The following is a 17,142-nucleotide window of genomic DNA, read 5'->3' as shown; positions in this document are numbered from 1 at the left end:
TTTTTCAATGCATTATTAATAGCATATTTCTAAATCATATTTCTTAATCTTTTAAATATAAATTATTTTCAATATATTAATGAGTTAGAAAGAGAACAATAAAAAGGATAAAACGAAAGTTCAGATAGCAATACGAGTTAACTTACTTATTTCAAGCATGCGCATTCTATTTTGACTAATTCTGACATCAAAAGTGCTGATAGAGAGTTGCGCTATTGTATATACTGGCTGCGTTCCGTAACTTACTGGAATGCTTGCATAGCACACTATAATGACGTCATACTGGCAGTACTGCGTGACATTCCGTTTTTACTAGTTCATTATCGCTGTGAAATTGTGGAAACGGAACGGGATTAAACAGTACTGCGTACAATAACTGCTAATATGATGCTGTCATATAATAATATAAGAAAATGGAAAAAGTTTTTATAATTAATAATATTGCACATATAATGGAATCAAGTAGTGATGAATCTAATAGTAACTCATATAATGAAAGAAATGTTAATAATATTAAAGAAAAGTAGATCAAATTTTATACCTAAAATATGTTGTAGAAGACGTAGTATCTCGATATACAAACAAAAAATTTAAAACTCACTTTCGGTATATTTTTATAATCTTTTATTCTTTGTAGATACAATAAACTGTTTCTGTAATTTTACTGAAATATATTTATTTTAGGTTACATCGGAATACCTTTTTTTTTATATTGGAATTAATAGGGTCAATCTTAGAAAGAAATGGAAAATCAAGTAGACGCACGATCTTTCCTGAAAAACAATTAAAGCAATAATTTCGTATATAATAATGTTTATATAAACTTGGTGTAGCGTGAATGATCGAATCCGCTATAATATAAATATCAAACTTTATTTTTATCTTGCAATGCTTTTTGTACGTTTTCTTTATTTATTATTATTTTATATTGAATATTTGTTTCTGCATCGAGTAGGGTTAATTCTTTTTTCTCGAATGTCACCATTTTGTACTGTGACTGTTGCATCTTTTTAGCTACAATAGCCGCAGCGGGAAGTGATGACAAAATTTATGACGTCATTATTCTATCGTAGTGCTATCGCAGCACACTGGAATAAATTTCGGAACTGTATTACAGCCATTATGTAAAACTTTTCACGTATAGCGATTATGTATGTAGCTTGAATGCGTGAAAAGTAAAATCATGAAACCTACTTTCATAGATTTTATAGCTAAGGAAAATTATTTTATTGGTACAGTATTATATACATCTTTTAATAACCGATTGTGAGTGCGGCACTTAGCGCTACAAATGTTTTGAATTGTTTGGAACGTTGTTTTATTCGATCCACTTGGCACTTCGAAGCGTTCCAATAGCACATATGACATTATTAATACGTCATATCATAGATTTTCACTTCCAACTCGCTCCCAATGCTACTGCTTGGGATGCGTTCCTTTATTCACTCCGAGTACTCATGCTATGACATAATGGTACTGCGGCTACCATTCCGTTTTAGTTTCGTGCGCTTTCTAACTGCTTCAAGATTATAAAACGGAACGCAATTGTAGTATGTTTCAAGCTCCAAATGCTGAAAATGGCTGGCATATGTAATATTAAAAAAAATATAATTTTATTATATATATTATTATATAAATATAATATATATAAAATAATTAATAATAATATTAATATTAATAATAACAATAATAAAAAATAATTAATAATAATAAATAATTTCATGATATTATATTATTTCATATTATACGCTTTATTTTCTTCAGTATCAATCAAGGTTATTTTAGTCTCCAGCAGGAAGCAGCCATCTTTGTGCTCTAACTGCTTTATCTCGCTGCAGTAGCCGCAACAGGAAGTACATCAAAATCAATGACGTCATAGAATTCAAGGCAGTACTTTCGTAGTGCACTACTCTATATCGGAAACGCTATTTGTATTACTCAGAGTGAATAAAGGAACACACCCTCGAAACGTTACAGTACTGCCAGTACTGGCAATGAGTTACAGCGGAACGCAGCCTGTGTGTTCATATTTGTGGGCTTGTAAACTTATAGATGGCGCCAAATTACTAGGCAAATTTTTCCCATTTGAGTTGGACCACCCTGATAGATATTTATACAAGGCTTCAATTTGAATAATCGACTTACGAATCGAATAACGACTTTTTATGCACGTATATTTCAATATTGAATATAATTAATCGAAGAGCAAGATAGTTTTAAATCGAATTGTTGTCGAATTCTCAATTGATATTGAAAAGTGAGTCGAACGCGCACTGCAATGAAGCCCGCGTAAGTATTATAAATTTAAGTATCAATTTGTCGAAGCTCGATGATTATCCCTTTAAACTTTCGTATGTATGCTTATAAACTTGAAAGAGTACAAAATGATCTGGATGCGTACATTTGTATTACAAAATCGAATAAATGTTCTATGGATATTTTAGACGTTCGAAAACGCCAGCTCGTAAGCCAATCTGCCGATCAAAAAGTTCGAACATGATATCTAAAGATCCTGTTCAAGTTTATTGTCGTTTACGACCCATGCACTCTCCCACGGATGTATCATGCATGAAAGTTACATCGGATAAAACGGTAGTCATAACGCCTCCAGAATCAGCAGCCAATTTTCGTACGATAACTAATAAAGAAATACAAACGACATTCAGTCATGTATTTACACCTGATGCGACACAGAGAGAAATATTTAAAACAGTCGCTCTTCCTCTAGTTGAAAATCTCATTCATGGGAGAAATGGTCTTTTGTTTACATATGGTGTAACAGGTAGTGGAAAGACATATACAATGACTGGAGAACCACAGGACGCTGGTATCATGCCTCGGTGCTTGAATATTATTTTTAATACTATTGCAAATTATCAAACAAAAAAGTTTGTCTTTAAACCAGATAAATTAAATGGTTTTGATGTGCAAAGTGAAGCAGATGCTATGCTAGATAGACAGCATGAACTTCATACAGATTTTTCACAAAGAACTGGAAGACTTGGAAAACAGTAAGGTTTTTTTATTTAATGTATGAAAATAGATGATATCTTTATGTTAGACATGTGTGCGCATATATATGTATACATACATATGCAACATGATTATAATAATATTGCCTGATAATTTCTCATTAAATAATATTTGGTAGCCGTAAGGTAGATAGCGATGGAGATAGTAATCCAGCAGTAGTTCCCGAATGTAATGAATCGCAAAGTATAACAGTTGACCCAGATAATGCTTATGCTGTATTTATTACATATGTTCAAATATATAACAATGGTGTATATGACTTGCTAGATGAAGATGATATCAGAACCAAGTAAGAGAAAAAAAAAGAATATATATTGCAGCAAAAAATCTAACTGTGCATATAACTTTGTGTATTGAATACTTTTTTTTTGTTTTTAATATAGGACACTGCAGAGTAAATTTGTTAGAGAAGATGGCAATAAAAATATGTATGTACATGCAGTCACAGAAGTTGAAGTAAAAAGTGCAGAAGAAGCCTTTGAACTGTTTCAACGTGGACAACGGAAAAGGCGCGTTGCACACACGGCGTTAAATGCTGAATCAAGTAGATCACATAGTGTTTTTACTATTAGACTTGTACAGGTAATATATATATATATATACAAACTTTTCATCAGAGTTATTTTAGAATGCAGTTATTTACAATTAATTTTTCATATATCAGGCGCCTTTAGATTGCGAGGGTGAACATGTGATGCAAGATAAACGAATTGTATGTGTAAGTCAATTGTCTTTGGTAGATTTAGCAGGTAGCGAACGAACAAATCGCACTAAAAATACTGGACAACGTTTGCGAGAAGCCGGTAAGACATTTCATTTATTATATTTGGGCAATTTATAGAAATTTTTCAATAACGAACATGTAATTTTATAGGAAATATTAATAACTCTCTGATGACTCTGCGATCATGTTTGGAAATTTTAAGAGAAAATCAGAATCAAGGTACAAATAAAATGATTCCCTATAGAGACTCCAAGCTTACACATTTATTCAAAAACTATTTCGATGGGGAAGGACAGGTCAGAATGATAGTCTGTGTAAATCCACGAGCAGATGATTATGATGAAATGATTGTACGTAATAACTTTATTATTAAATACATTTATGAAGAAGTATAAAATTATTTTTTTAATGTTTGTACGTAGCAAGTCATGAAATTCGCGGAAATGACTCAAGAGGTACAGATTGCGAGGTCTAATCCTGTAAAGTTGGATCTTGGTTTTACTCCTGGAAGAAGACAAGCAAATAAGGTGACACTGAATGAATAAATATAGGTCAAACATTTTATAACTTTAAAATATGCGAAATACGAATTTCATTAATTTTTCAGATATTCAAAGAAGCAAGAACCAAATTGGAAAAGGAAGGACGACCAGAAGCTGCTGATTTAGAAATCGATTTGGGCCTAGTATACAGGTATTACAAAATTTGAATTTTGTTCTGAGAAAAAGTTCTTTTTTTCTTTTTTTGTTTATATAAACTAACATAATTATAACGTAATCAAATATATAATGTATATTATAGTTTGGGTGGACCATTTCCTCAATTAGAGGCTACTTTGGACAACGATCAAATAATACATTCTATAATACAATTTCTAAAACAGCGTATCCATAAACGGAACATACTTGAAGCAGATTTACAAAAGAAACGTAAGAAACATTCAGTTTGCAAATTTCAACTAGCAAATTTGTCTTATAATTATTTTAATAATATATGAAACATAAACTTTCTTTATAGAAGAAGATTTTAGACGGATCTTAATGGTAATGATACAAGAAAATGAAAATTTGAAAGTTGAAGTAGCTTCATTGAAAGCTACAAACACACAACAGAAAAAAAAGATATTGGCATTAGAAGGACACCTTTGCAAAACAGAAACGCAAATTGATAATCTTTTATGTAAATTAAACAGCGCTAATGAAACGATACGAAGTTTACAGCAAGAAGTAAGTTTCATCTAAATGTGTGTGCATAAGTATATAACATACAGGATGATTCAAAACAACCGTTTGTTCTTAAAATGTTACATTCTTGAGTCGATTCTAAGACGATTTTTCTACCAAATTTTTATTAGAAGCTTAGTTTTTGAATTATAAAGGAAAACAGTCCGCGAATAATATATTTTAAGGACAAACAGTTGTTCTAAATCACCCTGTATGTAATGTATATATAAATACATATGTGTTTGTTATTACGCTTTGATTTAAACAATGTATAAATATTTATAAATAGGTGAAAGATCGGGATTTGGCATTGAATCAACGTTTAATAGATAAGCAAAGAGTGAAGCAGAGATATAATACAAAGATGCAAGTAGAGACGGATAAAATGAACAGAGAGCTGGAAATAAAATTGCGTCAACAGCGCGAACGTCTTCAGGTAGTTATTTTGACTTTTTTTATTTACTAAATAGATATATATTTAAAATTAAATATTTTTCTATTATTTAGAATCAAATGAAGGAGAAAGACGATAAATTACGATTGGTAAAACAAATAATTGACGATAATGGGATTATTAATGTAATTCCATCGAAGGAACAAGATCCAGAATTGACAACAAGAGTGATCAGTCCAAATAGAGATGTCAGAATATCACGAAAGGTGATATTTACGCTTATATGTAATCGTGCATTCCATTTAAATTAATATCTTAATTAACTAATATTTATCCATCAATATCTTTGCTGTATAAGCTAAAACATTGACATTTGTAAAAAAGTTAGGAAAAGTGGAAAGAGTAATGATTTTTTTTTTTCATACATAGGATAGAATACCTGTTGCAAACCCGAGATACAGACGATCGCAAAGTGCTGATAGATGGATCGATCATAGACCTCAAGCACTTGTGCCAATCGGGACTATATTGCAACCACTGATGCAAAGACGACGAAGTGTGACACGACTTACTTCACCAAAAAAGATTACGGATGGTGCATCTAGATATTGTCTTGTTGCGCAAGAACATGATACAGACGGAGAACTCGAAACAAAGCTATATAAGGTTGAAATGATATCAAATTTTTGTAATTTCTTCGATAGAAATTATTAAGGCAATCTTTATTATTGCTCAGGTTTTAAAAGAACTTTTTTCTTTTTTAATAGGGTGACATACTTCCAACGAGTGGAGGAGGTGCGCAAGTAGTATTTAACGATATGGAGTGTTTGAAACAATCATCACCGAAAGCGAGGAAACGTGCTGGATCTCGAGAAGAAGGAAATATAGATCAAATAGATATTTCTACAGAAACAAAGAGATCACGAATGACACCTTCATGATTGAACACGTTATAATATTATTTTTAAGTATGGAGAATAAAATATCTTCCGTGATACGCGCATTTCTTAGTATTATTGTGACAATTCGTGTAATAAAAAAATTGATGCGTGAAAATTCGTATAATAGATTTGTAACGAGATAAATAACATTTTTTGCTATAATACACCTCTTATTCATTCTTGTATTAAAAACACTTAAACATTTCTTTATATTATTTACAATTATTGTTATTATTAAAAAATCTGAGATAAACAGGATTTATGTATTTAATATTCGTGTACGAAATGGCTATTGCAAGAATGGTTAATGCAAGACACTAGAAATGGCTATTGCAAGAATGGTTAATGCAAGACACTAGAAATGGCTATTGCAAGAATGATTAATGCAAGACACTAGAAATGTGAATGTTAAATGCCTGCATACAAACTCATGTGTGTGTGTGTGTGTGTGTGTGTGTGTGTGTGTGTGTGTGTGTGTGTGTGTGTGTGTGTGTGTGTGTGTGTGTGTGTGTGTGTGTGTGTGTGTGTGTGTGTGTGTGCGTATGTATGTGTGATATATGTATTAATATAATGATATTAATTATTTAAGCAGGATATTAATATGAAAATGAAATTTAATACAAGTATAAAAATATATACGATTCCAGTGTACATTGGTGTGTGTGTGTGTGTGTGTGTGTGTGTGTGTTAAAAATATTTGTTTATACCATTATGAGAGATACTTAATTGTAAAGACGTATGTGGATGAAAAGAGTCTGGTAATGAATTAATACCTGAGATATTTCTTCGCAAGTTCGAAATACTTCGAACAATTACATAATACAGTTATAATGATACATACATAAAATTTTTTCATATTTTATTCTTGTGACTTATCGATTCATCAAATTTCATTAGTGCATTTTCATTAGTGCTTTCTTTTATAAAAATCACCAATCTGTATGAGTATCGTACTGATCCAATATTCCATTTTAAACTAGCAAATCGTCCATCAATATCTACAAAAGTACTTTAATAAAGGGTGCGCTCCATTCAATGCTACAAATGCGTCAGACGTTTTGCTTTCATCTGCTTCCGTAAAACGGTCCATTAGCGCTATTAATGTTGCCAACACTACGCAAGTGGACCGATTTGAAGCGTTAAAATAGTCGGAATTGTGTTTACAAACATATATCCTGCGATCATGAATTCTGACGAGATAAAAGTTATATTAGCTTATGTTGTTAAGACTTTTTTAGAACCACTATCTTATATTTATGAAGATAACGAAAACATTTCAGAACAAGTAATTGCACATATCTCAAAAAATAACATTTATTTTTTTTAACTTATTTAAAATAAAATTACATGTAAATCATCATAGATCATTATAACATTACTTTGGTTAGCCTTAACAGCATCCTCTTTAGAAACTTCTATAAATATATATAATATGAAGGGAGGGTGTGCGTCACGGGCGGGGCCCGATCACGAACCAGTCGTGAAAACTCGTAATTATTTTGCGAAAAAATACCACCTCAGCCAGGAATCGAACCTGGATCTCCTGCTTACCGGGCAGGCATCTTATCCTTTCGACTATCGAGGCATGTGATGATATTTATCGCAAATAACGTGTTTAGAATAACACGTCAACAATACAATGATACATATATATATATATATATATATATATTACAATATACATATATACATGTATTCTTTCGAATCCTCACGACCGGTACTCCAGAGAGATGATGGTCCTATTCTCTCGATGGATGCAAGTCGGACATAGTATAATAGTTATAAATTATTCCTTTATTATATTATCTTCCTAATTTTATTGGCATTTTATCTCTAAATATTTGATACAATACACAATAAAAATAATTTTGAAAAATTAATACAATAATAGAAACGAAACATGCATTATACGCAAAAATAAATCAGATCGCCACACACTACTTACCACGATATACACTTTCGTTCATTAAGTTTTCCCACGTTTTGTACATTCAAATTGTACGCTTCAATGGCTGCGTTCAGTGATTCTTTATTATGATTGGTTTCTATACTTAACGAAGATCACTATTCAACGAAGATCTAAAGGCAAGGATATTGCCAAATCCAATCATATTGAAAAATCACTGAGCGCTCACTGATCTGCTTTCTCTGCTGAACGCAGCCAATCATAGCTGCATTCCGATTCATTGCCAATACTATACTGGCAGTGCTGTGAATCCGTTCCAAAATATACTACAGTAAATTTTCGATGAGTTCGTGCAAGCATGTGACGTCATAGATTATGTTGTCATTTCCTGCTTTCGTTACTGCAGCTGTAGGTCTATTTTTTAACTTCTTAACGACAGTTTTACTAGCTAGATGTTACGCAGCTTTTTTCCTATATATTATATCTGCGCAACGACAACATAATGATACAACACTGTCGTCAAGAAGTTAGAGAATAGGCCTACTAGCGAGATAAAACATTCGCAGTTGTAAGAAATAGACAATCATAAGTGATCATAAAAGAGATTCGAAATATAAACACCTAATATAGAGGAGCCGTTGCGAAGTCAATCGATTTGAGTGTCATTTGGAGGATACAGCCTATGTTACCTGACAGGGGCACTTTCCTTCATGAAGGCATGCGCATCGGATGTGCGTTGTCGGGAGTCAATCCGAGAAGTCAGTTGATTTGGGTGTCATTTGGGTGTCGTTCAAGATGAACGAGTTCGAGAGCAAAAGCTCCAAGTTTCAGATAAAACTTTGGTAGATGAAGACTCGGTACATTCGGGACGAATGTAATGTCAGAATGGTCGAGCTGTAAGAAATAAACAACCGTAAATGGTCATGAAAGAGATTTGGAATATAAACACCTAACATAGAGGAGCCGTCGCGGTCGTGCAGCTAAGTGTCTTTTAATAGTAAGCGAGAGATCCCAAGTTCAAATCCAGTCGGTTTCCGTTTATTTTTCCGAATTTAATAAATATTTTTCACAGTAGAAAGATGGCGGCCATGAAACTTTTAAAATTATGTTAAGGGTCGGCAGGAGTGACGGGCTAACTCCGACTTGATCTAAAATGATTATCTATTCCTTATTTACAGTGCAGATATATATCTATACTCAATTATATTTTGTCTTATAGAAACGATGTTTCATCATGAAACTTTGTTAAGATAATTTCTTTTGCAATGAAGCAATGAAGCTACTTACAGAGCCAATTTTGCAATTTAGCTCTTAAATAATTAAAATAAATGTAACTATCTACTCCTTATTTACAGTGCAGATATATTTGAGTATACCCATATATTATCTTATAGAAGCAAAATATTCTGCCATGAGTTTTTTTCTATCATGAGTATTTTTTATAAAATTATGACTTGCTATAGAGCGGGATTTTGCAATTTAACTCTTAAAAAAAATTTACAATAGATAAAAAAAAATATTTGCACCTTATTGTCCTATAGTGCAAATCTATTTACGCATAAATGAATTATTTATTTTCACACATTTTCTCAAAAATCGTTTTGTAGCTTTCGTCAGACAAATATTCTGATTATAAATATCATAATTATATAGCTTTTCTCGCAGCATTTTGGCCGTAATATGGATGAAAAGGAATTTATCTCCGATAAAAGTCTCCATAGCCGACTACTCTCCTGCCGACCCTTAAGTTACAGAATATATTTTTCGTTATAGTATCGTTAAATCTGCGTAACGACATCTCTAACTAGTGAAACTATTGTTAAGAAGTTAGAGAATAGGCCTATAGGGTGTTTACGACAAATGATTAGATCTCTGGGGGTCGATCATGTAACTTTTCCTCTAGGGCGGAAATGTGAAAAGTGAAAAGTTTCATGTGAACTTACGATTATGTACGATTTTGTGGAATCATGTAACTCTTTCACGTGAAAATGTGAAATTTTTCACGTGAACTTTTTCGCCATGTACCTTGGTGGCGGAAAGGCGGAAATCTAGGGAATTAATAAATATGCTTCGGAATTAGAGAAGATTAGGGCTGCGTTAGGATGAAGTGTACGTAGTACATATACAATTGGTTATTAAAAGAGGTATATAATACTGTACTAATAAATAAAATAATTTTTATTAGCTATAAAATCTAAAAAAACTATGTTTCATGATTTCACTTTCCACGCATCCAAGCTACATACATAATCGCTGTACGTGAAAAGTTTCACGTGAAATGTCAAGATGTGAAAAATGAAAAGTAAAAAGTGAAAAATGAAAAGTGAAAAATTTCACATAAAGTTACATGATTGACCCCCTGATCGGACAAAGCAGTGACACTCAATCAATAGACTCTCTAAATTTCCCTAGACTAATCCGAATCAGTGATCTTTGTCTCATCATTGATCGGCTCAATTATCATGGACCAATGAAGCATAAAAGCATTTTTATTGAAAAGTAATCCTCTCTTTACTTTTTTTATATGAAATATTAAATAATTTTACAAAATATAAAATAAAGTTTGTAATAAATTTGAATTTATATATTGTAATATTTTGTATTAAACATTTCTTATTTATACATTTCTTTCTATAAAAATAATTTATTTTAAAGCTTGAAATTATATTTAAAAAGTACAAAGTCGTGCAAAGTTAATAAAAAATATCTTATTAAAAAATTGTTAAATTGTAATTTTTTTATTAAAAATTACAATAAAATCACAATAGTAGTTCTCAATTAAATACATTCAATAATTATCCTTTCTTTATTTATATTACATTTTAAATATCACGAGAAAAATGCTAATTGGCTGATATATTAATATGACTACTTGTTCCACCATCCTCATTGATCCATCCTCATTTTTGCGTGCAAGAGCACATCTTGTGTCTCTACACCATGGTTTAAAGCATATCATTGAAAAATTTCAGAAATATTACATCGAAATATTATGTATCAGCTAATATTGAAATGTTCCTAATATATTACCAAGACATTTAATAGAAATATTTATTTGATCTCTAAAATAAAATATAGGATACCATACATAATAGAAGGTTTCAGAAAACTTTCAGAAGATTGAAATGTTTTTGAAAGATATCTGAAAACTTTTGAAATTTTTTGTGCTGTATAACAAAAATTTCAGAGACATTATATTGAAATATAATTATTAAGAATAGCTTTCTAATAGAGAATTCAATTCTCTATTGGAAAGCTATCCTTCTATTGGACATTGTGTGTCATACTCGTATATCATATGTCGCTGTACATCTTCATCTATACAGCATAATTAGAAACTTTCAAAAAGCTTTTAGAAAGATTTAAATATTTTTGAAAACGTTCTGAAACCTTCTATGCTATATAGGTATATTATTTCAGGATTACGTTTATATGAAATATACAGGATTGGAAACATTCCTGAGTCTTTGAAAAAACATAATCCTGATTCTGAGATGACGTTTTCTTTTACAAAACTTTACTCAAAGATAAATTTTTGAATTAGGGCCGTTGCACATAAAAAAACTTAAGCAGTAAGACTTAGTTCCGGTCTGTAAGTGTCGGTCTACAATAAGTATTTAATCTTTAAAAAAATTGATCAATCATAGTCGAGTATTTTTTTCATATTCGATTATAATTGATCAATTTCTTACTTCTTAAAGCTTAAATCACCTATTGTGGACCGACACTAATAAGTGATTTAAGCCTTAAGCTATAAGAAATGGACGAATCAATAGTCGAAGAATAAAAGAATAATCGATTATGATTGGTGAATTTCTTATAGATTATGGCTTTAATCATCTATTGTAGATTAGGACTTAAGCAGTAAGAAAATCAACATTACGGATTTGCTACTGCTTATGTAAGTATCGGTCCACAATAAGTATTTAATCTTTAAGCCGTAAGAAATTGAAAAATTATAGTCGATTATTCTTTTCATATTCGATTATAATTGGTCAATTTCTTACGTCTTAAAGTTTAAATCACTTATTGTGGACCGACACTTACTGCCTTATGTTCTCGATTGGCTAATTTGTTTACTGCTTAAGTTTTTTATGTGCCACGGTTCTTATAACAAGAGATAGTTTTCTTATCACAGGACGAATACAGGAGCCGCACAACTCACTGTCAGACGTAACAATTGACAACTGTTTCATATTTAAGCGACTATGTCTGAGAAAAAGTTACACTGCTTTATCTCTTGTATTTGTCCTGTGATAACAAGATTATTTCTTTATGATTCAAAAACTAGACTTCAAGTATTTTGTAAACCTCAGGTAAAATTTTGTAAGAGAAAAACTTATATCAGAATATAATCAAAATCACGTCTTTTCAAAATCTCAGAATTGTTTCCAATCACTCTCTATATTTCATAGAAACTTAACAGAAATAATATATCTATAAAACACAAAATGTTTCAGAAAACATTCAGAAAGCTTTCAAGAAACAGACATAACATAAATATGAAACATGCCTGAAATGTTTTTTTGAAAGGTTTCAATTTTTATTGAAAGGTTTCTGCAAACTTTCTAACATACTTCGGTATACCGAAGTATGTTACTTTTGCACTGTGTGAGAAAATTATAACTGAAATATTTCCAACATATTTCAAAGATTTATTATTGAAATATTTCATAAATATTTTAGAAGCATTTCTGAAATTACATCAAAGGATATATTATATGTATCTGAAACATGTTTGAAACATGTCTGAAATATTTTTTTGAAAGGTTTCATATTTCATTGATAGTTTTCTGAAAGCTTTCTGAAATTTTTCGATGTTGTGTGGGATATTCACATATTGAGATAGAATGAAAGTTACTACCATTTGGTTTTTTAAATAAGAAGATTTCAATGGAAATACAAAAGATATGAATCATTGATTGATTTACATTTTTTAAAAGCGATTGTACATTTAACTTTCGAGATAATGAAATTATAACTTAGCGCCACTTTTTTGATATCAAATCTTTTATATAGATATGAGTTAAATGCAATTTTATGATATCATTATTTTTTAAAAAGAATTAAACTTTATTAAGAATTAAAAAGCTCTACATCCTGGACACAAATTAAGTGAGGACTGTGTCTATGATCCCTATCATAGACATAGTCCCCACTTAATGTTTTCCTCACCTTCTTCTATTAGAGAGAGAGAAAAAATCAGGTGTTGTTTCTTCTCACTCGCACATATCGCCCATTGCCTGGTATATAGCATGCTCGATCTATCTATACTATGTCTATGGCTGTGACCGTCATCGAATTGTCACCGCCGCACGCGTCAGACGAAGCTGGTTGTTGACCATTTGGTAAATGTAATAAATATAATTGTGCACGAGTTTCGACATTGCCATGGGGATACTCGAGAAGATCTCGGAAATCGAAAAGGAAATCGCGCGTACGCAGAAGAACAAAGGTGAGCGTCGAGTTAATTAATTAACGGTGTCCACTTTAACCTGCCTGTTCACATCTTTTCCCAATATTGTGGCTACGATATGCAGCTAAGCGACAAGGTGTGAAAAAACGGTGGATCTGAATGAGACAACTAAAGACGTGAAATTTGATTGCAGCTACTGAATATCATTTGGGCTTGCTGAAAGCAAAACTCGCCAAATACAGATCCCAGCTCTTGGAACCAGCGAAAAAATCTGAGAAGGGCGAGGGTTTCGACGTACTGAAATCAGGCGATGCTAGAGTCGCGTTGATCGGCTTCCCGTCCGTCGGCAAATCTACTCTACTCAGTACTTTAACCGCTACTCAATCAGAGGCTGCGTCCTATGAGTTTACCACCTTGACATGTATTCCTGGTGTTATCGAGTATAAAGGCGCCAATATACAATTGCTGGACCTGCCTGGTATAATTGAAGGAGCAGCACAAGTAAACAAACTGAAAATTACCTTTTGCAAGATCATTACTTTTACATGGATCATGTGGATATTAAATGATTTTTCTTTGTTACTATAGGGAAAAGGAAGAGGTAGACAAGTTATAGCTGTTGCTAGAACGGCAGACTTGGTTCTTATGATGTTGGATGCAACCAAACAAGATGTTCAACGACAACTCTTGGAAAAAGAATTGGAATCAGTTGGCATAAGACTTAACAAGAAGAAGCCAAATATATATTTTAAAGTAAAGAAGGGTGGTGGCTTAGCATTTAATTCAACATGCCCTTTGACAAAAGTGGATGAAAAATTAGTTCAAATGATATTGCATGAATATAAAATCTTCAATGCTGAAGTGTTGTTTCGAGAAGACTGTAGTGCAGATGAATTAATTGATGTCATCAATGCGAACCGAGTGTATTTGCCTTGCCTTTATGTATATAATAAAATAGATCAAATATCGATAGAAGAAGTTGATCGAATTGCTAGGCAACCCAATAGTGTTGTTGTTAGGTAATATAAAATACTTTCATAAAAGATTTTGGACTTTTTTTTACAAATTTTGTATTTTTAGTGAATTTTTTGTTATCTGTTATTCTCTTTTCTCTTTCTCAGTTGTAATATGAAATTGAACCTTGACTTCCTGCTGGAAACATTATGGGAATATTTGTCTCTGATAAGAGTATATACAAAAAAACCTGGACAACCGCCTGATTTTGAGGATGGTTTAATATTGAGGAAAGGAGTGACAGTGGAGCATGTATGTCACGCAATTCACCGTACTCTCGCTCAACAATTCAAATATGCCCTTGTTTGGGTAAGTTAGTTGATGTTCAACTATGAATTTTCATATATTGATATTAAATTAAAATAATTAAGAATTCTAAATATAGATTATAGATATATAGATTAATATAGATTATAGACATATAGAGTATGCTTTGTTGTTTTAGGGTACAAGTACCAAATATTCGCCTCAGCGAGTAGGACTGCAGCATGTGATGCATGATGAGGATGTCGTACAAATAATGAAAAAATAAATTTCAATAAAATTCGTAAAGTCGCTCGTAAAAGAAAATGTGAATAGCAATATAAGTCTTATATACATATAAGCTTTTTATGTTATATAAGATTTATATTACGTAGAAAGAGCTATATAGTTCTCTATGTATAACAAAAGTGCGAGCAAATTACTAGATTGATAAACTGTAAATTTCGATGGATTTAGAATGAATGTGTTTGAATTACCTATTTTAAGAACTTTGTGGTTTGCAAATCTTGTTTCAATAAAATTTATAAAAGCAAATGTAACTCACGTTGATTACTTGTTTAAGTATCATAGAGAAATTTTTATTGAGATAATTATATGGAGATAATTTTTTAAATTATATATGTATTTAAACGAACGAAAAAAAACATTTTATTTAGTCTATTTCGGGGAAAATTTTCCTCCGAAATTGTTTATAGCTTTATATATATATATATATATATATATATATATAGTAAATAGTTCGCGTATGTTGTATAACAATTGGCATTACGTTGCATAATCGGGCCAGATGCAGAAATCGATTAGTATCTATTCGTTCGCCAATTTTTCCAATTGAGGAATTTGAGGACAACGATTCGAGTACACGATTTTTCCCGATGCGTTCGTAGTCTTCGCGCACGAATCGATGAATAATCAACACTGACATTCTCGCAGTACGATGATACCGCGAAGAATGCGCGCAGATCCTACCGTCACTTGTTCTTCTTTGACTGTAGTATCCTTTCCCCTCTCTTTCTTGTTCTTTTTCTTTTTTTTTTCTTTCTCCCTCTTCTTTCTCTCAATTCCTCACTTGTTTCACTTCCCCGTTCTCCGCCCCTTCTTGCGGGCGTATACGAAAATACGTTCGCCACTCGCGCGAGACACACATCCTGATTACTAATTCACATAGCCGCGGACTACTTCTCTGCCTCGTTGTGACACCAAATCCCATATTCCAGCCAGAATGGAGAGTCGGTGAGCCCAAGAGCTCGATGATCCACGCGAACGAGTAATTCGCACCGGATCTTAAGCTGTTGTTCGCGCGCCCACTACTATCTGGAAAATATCTCTCAGCGTCAGATTCCAGAACGATATGATTCAGATGCGCTTTCGCTTTGGCGAAAAATTTCACAATATATGAGAAAATTTTGTTAAATAATATTTTGTATATAATAAAGAAAGAGAGAATCTAGATCTCATACAATTGATTTTTCTTTCTAATCCTTTCTAAAAAAAGACATCGATACTCGCATCTCGAAATTTTCTCGAAAATTATTGTTCACGCTTTTCCGCGATGTTGATTGATTCTCTCGCTGCGCAAACTTCGTGAATAGCTGTCATTGTATTGATTTCACAGTGAGGATCATTTTGACAATTTTGTATCAAGAAGTTAAAAGTATTATAGCGTAACAGTAGTATAATAGTATTATATTAATTTTTGCTCTTGTGTTGAAAAAGATAAATAGCGCGCGCGCAGCGCGCGTTTGTAATGTCTGGTTTCTTAAGTTTCGAATATTTTTAAAATCGTTAATATTAAAATCGTCTTTAAATTAGTTTAAATTAATAAAATCATTCTTTTTTTCGATATTAATTTACAATGATAAAAAATGATAGATTTTTCTATTGAATTATTATATTTGTTAATTTTACCAAAATTTTACCAAGAAAATATCAATATCAAAAAAATATCTAGCTTTAATTTTCGGTTGTACAAATATCGAAATAAAATATTTAAATTTAATAATGAAACATATATATAATAAAAATATTTTTTTCGTAATATTTTTTTCACATATAATAATAATAAAAATATATTGCATTGCGGTTATTTTGGAGAAAGTCTTATGTATCAGAGATAAATAGTTTTAAAACGTAAAAAAATTGGGACAATTACAGTGTTAGTTACGTATTAAGATAGAATAAGATAGAATCTCGAAATTGATCTACGATTGCAACTAATCAACGTATG

The 17,142-nt window shown here is 31.7% G+C and overlaps 2 protein-coding genes and 1 long non-coding RNA gene across 3 annotated transcripts; all 3 read left to right on the top strand.

The window, feature by feature from the left end:
* Positions 1-165: 165 nt before the first annotated feature.
* LOC148936841 (uncharacterized) lies at positions 166-879 on the top strand. Its single transcript, XR_016138979.1, has 2 exons — positions 166-606; positions 685-879. It is a non-coding gene; the product is annotated as an uncharacterized LOC148936841 (long non-coding RNA).
* A 1,201-nt stretch (positions 880-2,080) lies between these two features.
* Positions 2,081-6,571, top strand: LOC105426123 (kinesin-like protein KIF23). Its single transcript, XM_011637209.3, has 14 exons — positions 2,081-2,289; positions 2,445-3,011; positions 3,152-3,322; positions 3,417-3,615; positions 3,698-3,836; positions 3,908-4,107; positions 4,180-4,284; positions 4,365-4,450; positions 4,559-4,686; positions 4,775-4,983; positions 5,270-5,416; positions 5,488-5,640; positions 5,804-6,040; positions 6,142-6,571. The coding sequence occupies exons 1-14, from the start codon at positions 2,279-2,281 to the stop codon at positions 6,313-6,315; spliced, it is 2,526 nt and encodes an 841-aa protein (XP_011635511.2). The 5' UTR covers positions 2,081-2,278; the 3' UTR covers positions 6,316-6,571.
* A 2,409-nt stretch (positions 6,572-8,980) lies between these two features.
* LOC105426124 (developmentally-regulated GTP-binding protein 2) lies at positions 8,981-15,449 on the top strand. Its single transcript, XM_011637210.3, has 6 exons — positions 8,981-9,218; positions 13,410-13,676; positions 13,831-14,138; positions 14,226-14,656; positions 14,759-14,960; positions 15,097-15,449. Exons 2-6 carry the CDS (start codon positions 13,613-13,615, stop codon positions 15,181-15,183), a joined length of 1,092 nt encoding a protein of 363 aa, XP_011635512.1. The 5' UTR covers positions 8,981-9,218; positions 13,410-13,612; the 3' UTR covers positions 15,184-15,449.
* Positions 15,450-17,142: the final 1,693 nt, after the last annotated feature.

Source organism: Pogonomyrmex barbatus, unplaced genomic scaffold, assembly GCF_055798465.1.
Source record: "Pogonomyrmex barbatus isolate J1 unplaced genomic scaffold, ASM5579846v1 scaffold2, whole genome shotgun sequence".
In the NCBI taxonomy this organism is placed as follows: Eukaryota; Metazoa; Arthropoda; class Insecta; order Hymenoptera; family Formicidae; genus Pogonomyrmex; species Pogonomyrmex barbatus.
This window is presented reverse-complemented; position numbering and strand designations above follow the sequence as displayed.

Bases quoted from the DNA above. Each gene is read 5' to 3' on its own strand.
- LOC105426123 (XM_011637209.3), top strand. The intron at 3,012-3,151 runs GTAAGGTTTTTT...AATATTTGGTAG, and splicing joins ACTGGAAGACTTGGAAAACA to CCGTAAGGTAGATAGCGATG. The intron at 6,041-6,141 runs GTTGAAATGATA...CTTTTTTAATAG, and splicing joins TCGAAACAAAGCTATATAAG to GGTGACATACTTCCAACGAG.
- LOC105426124 (XM_011637210.3), top strand. From the start codon at position 13,613: ATGGGGATACTCGAGAAGATCTCGGAAATCGAAAAGGAAATCGCGCGT. The intron at 13,677-13,830 runs GTGAGCGTCGAG...ATTTGATTGCAG, and splicing joins GCGTACGCAGAAGAACAAAG to CTACTGAATATCATTTGGGC. The intron at 14,657-14,758 runs GTAATATAAAAT...TCTCTTTCTCAG, and splicing joins CCCAATAGTGTTGTTGTTAG to TTGTAATATGAAATTGAACC.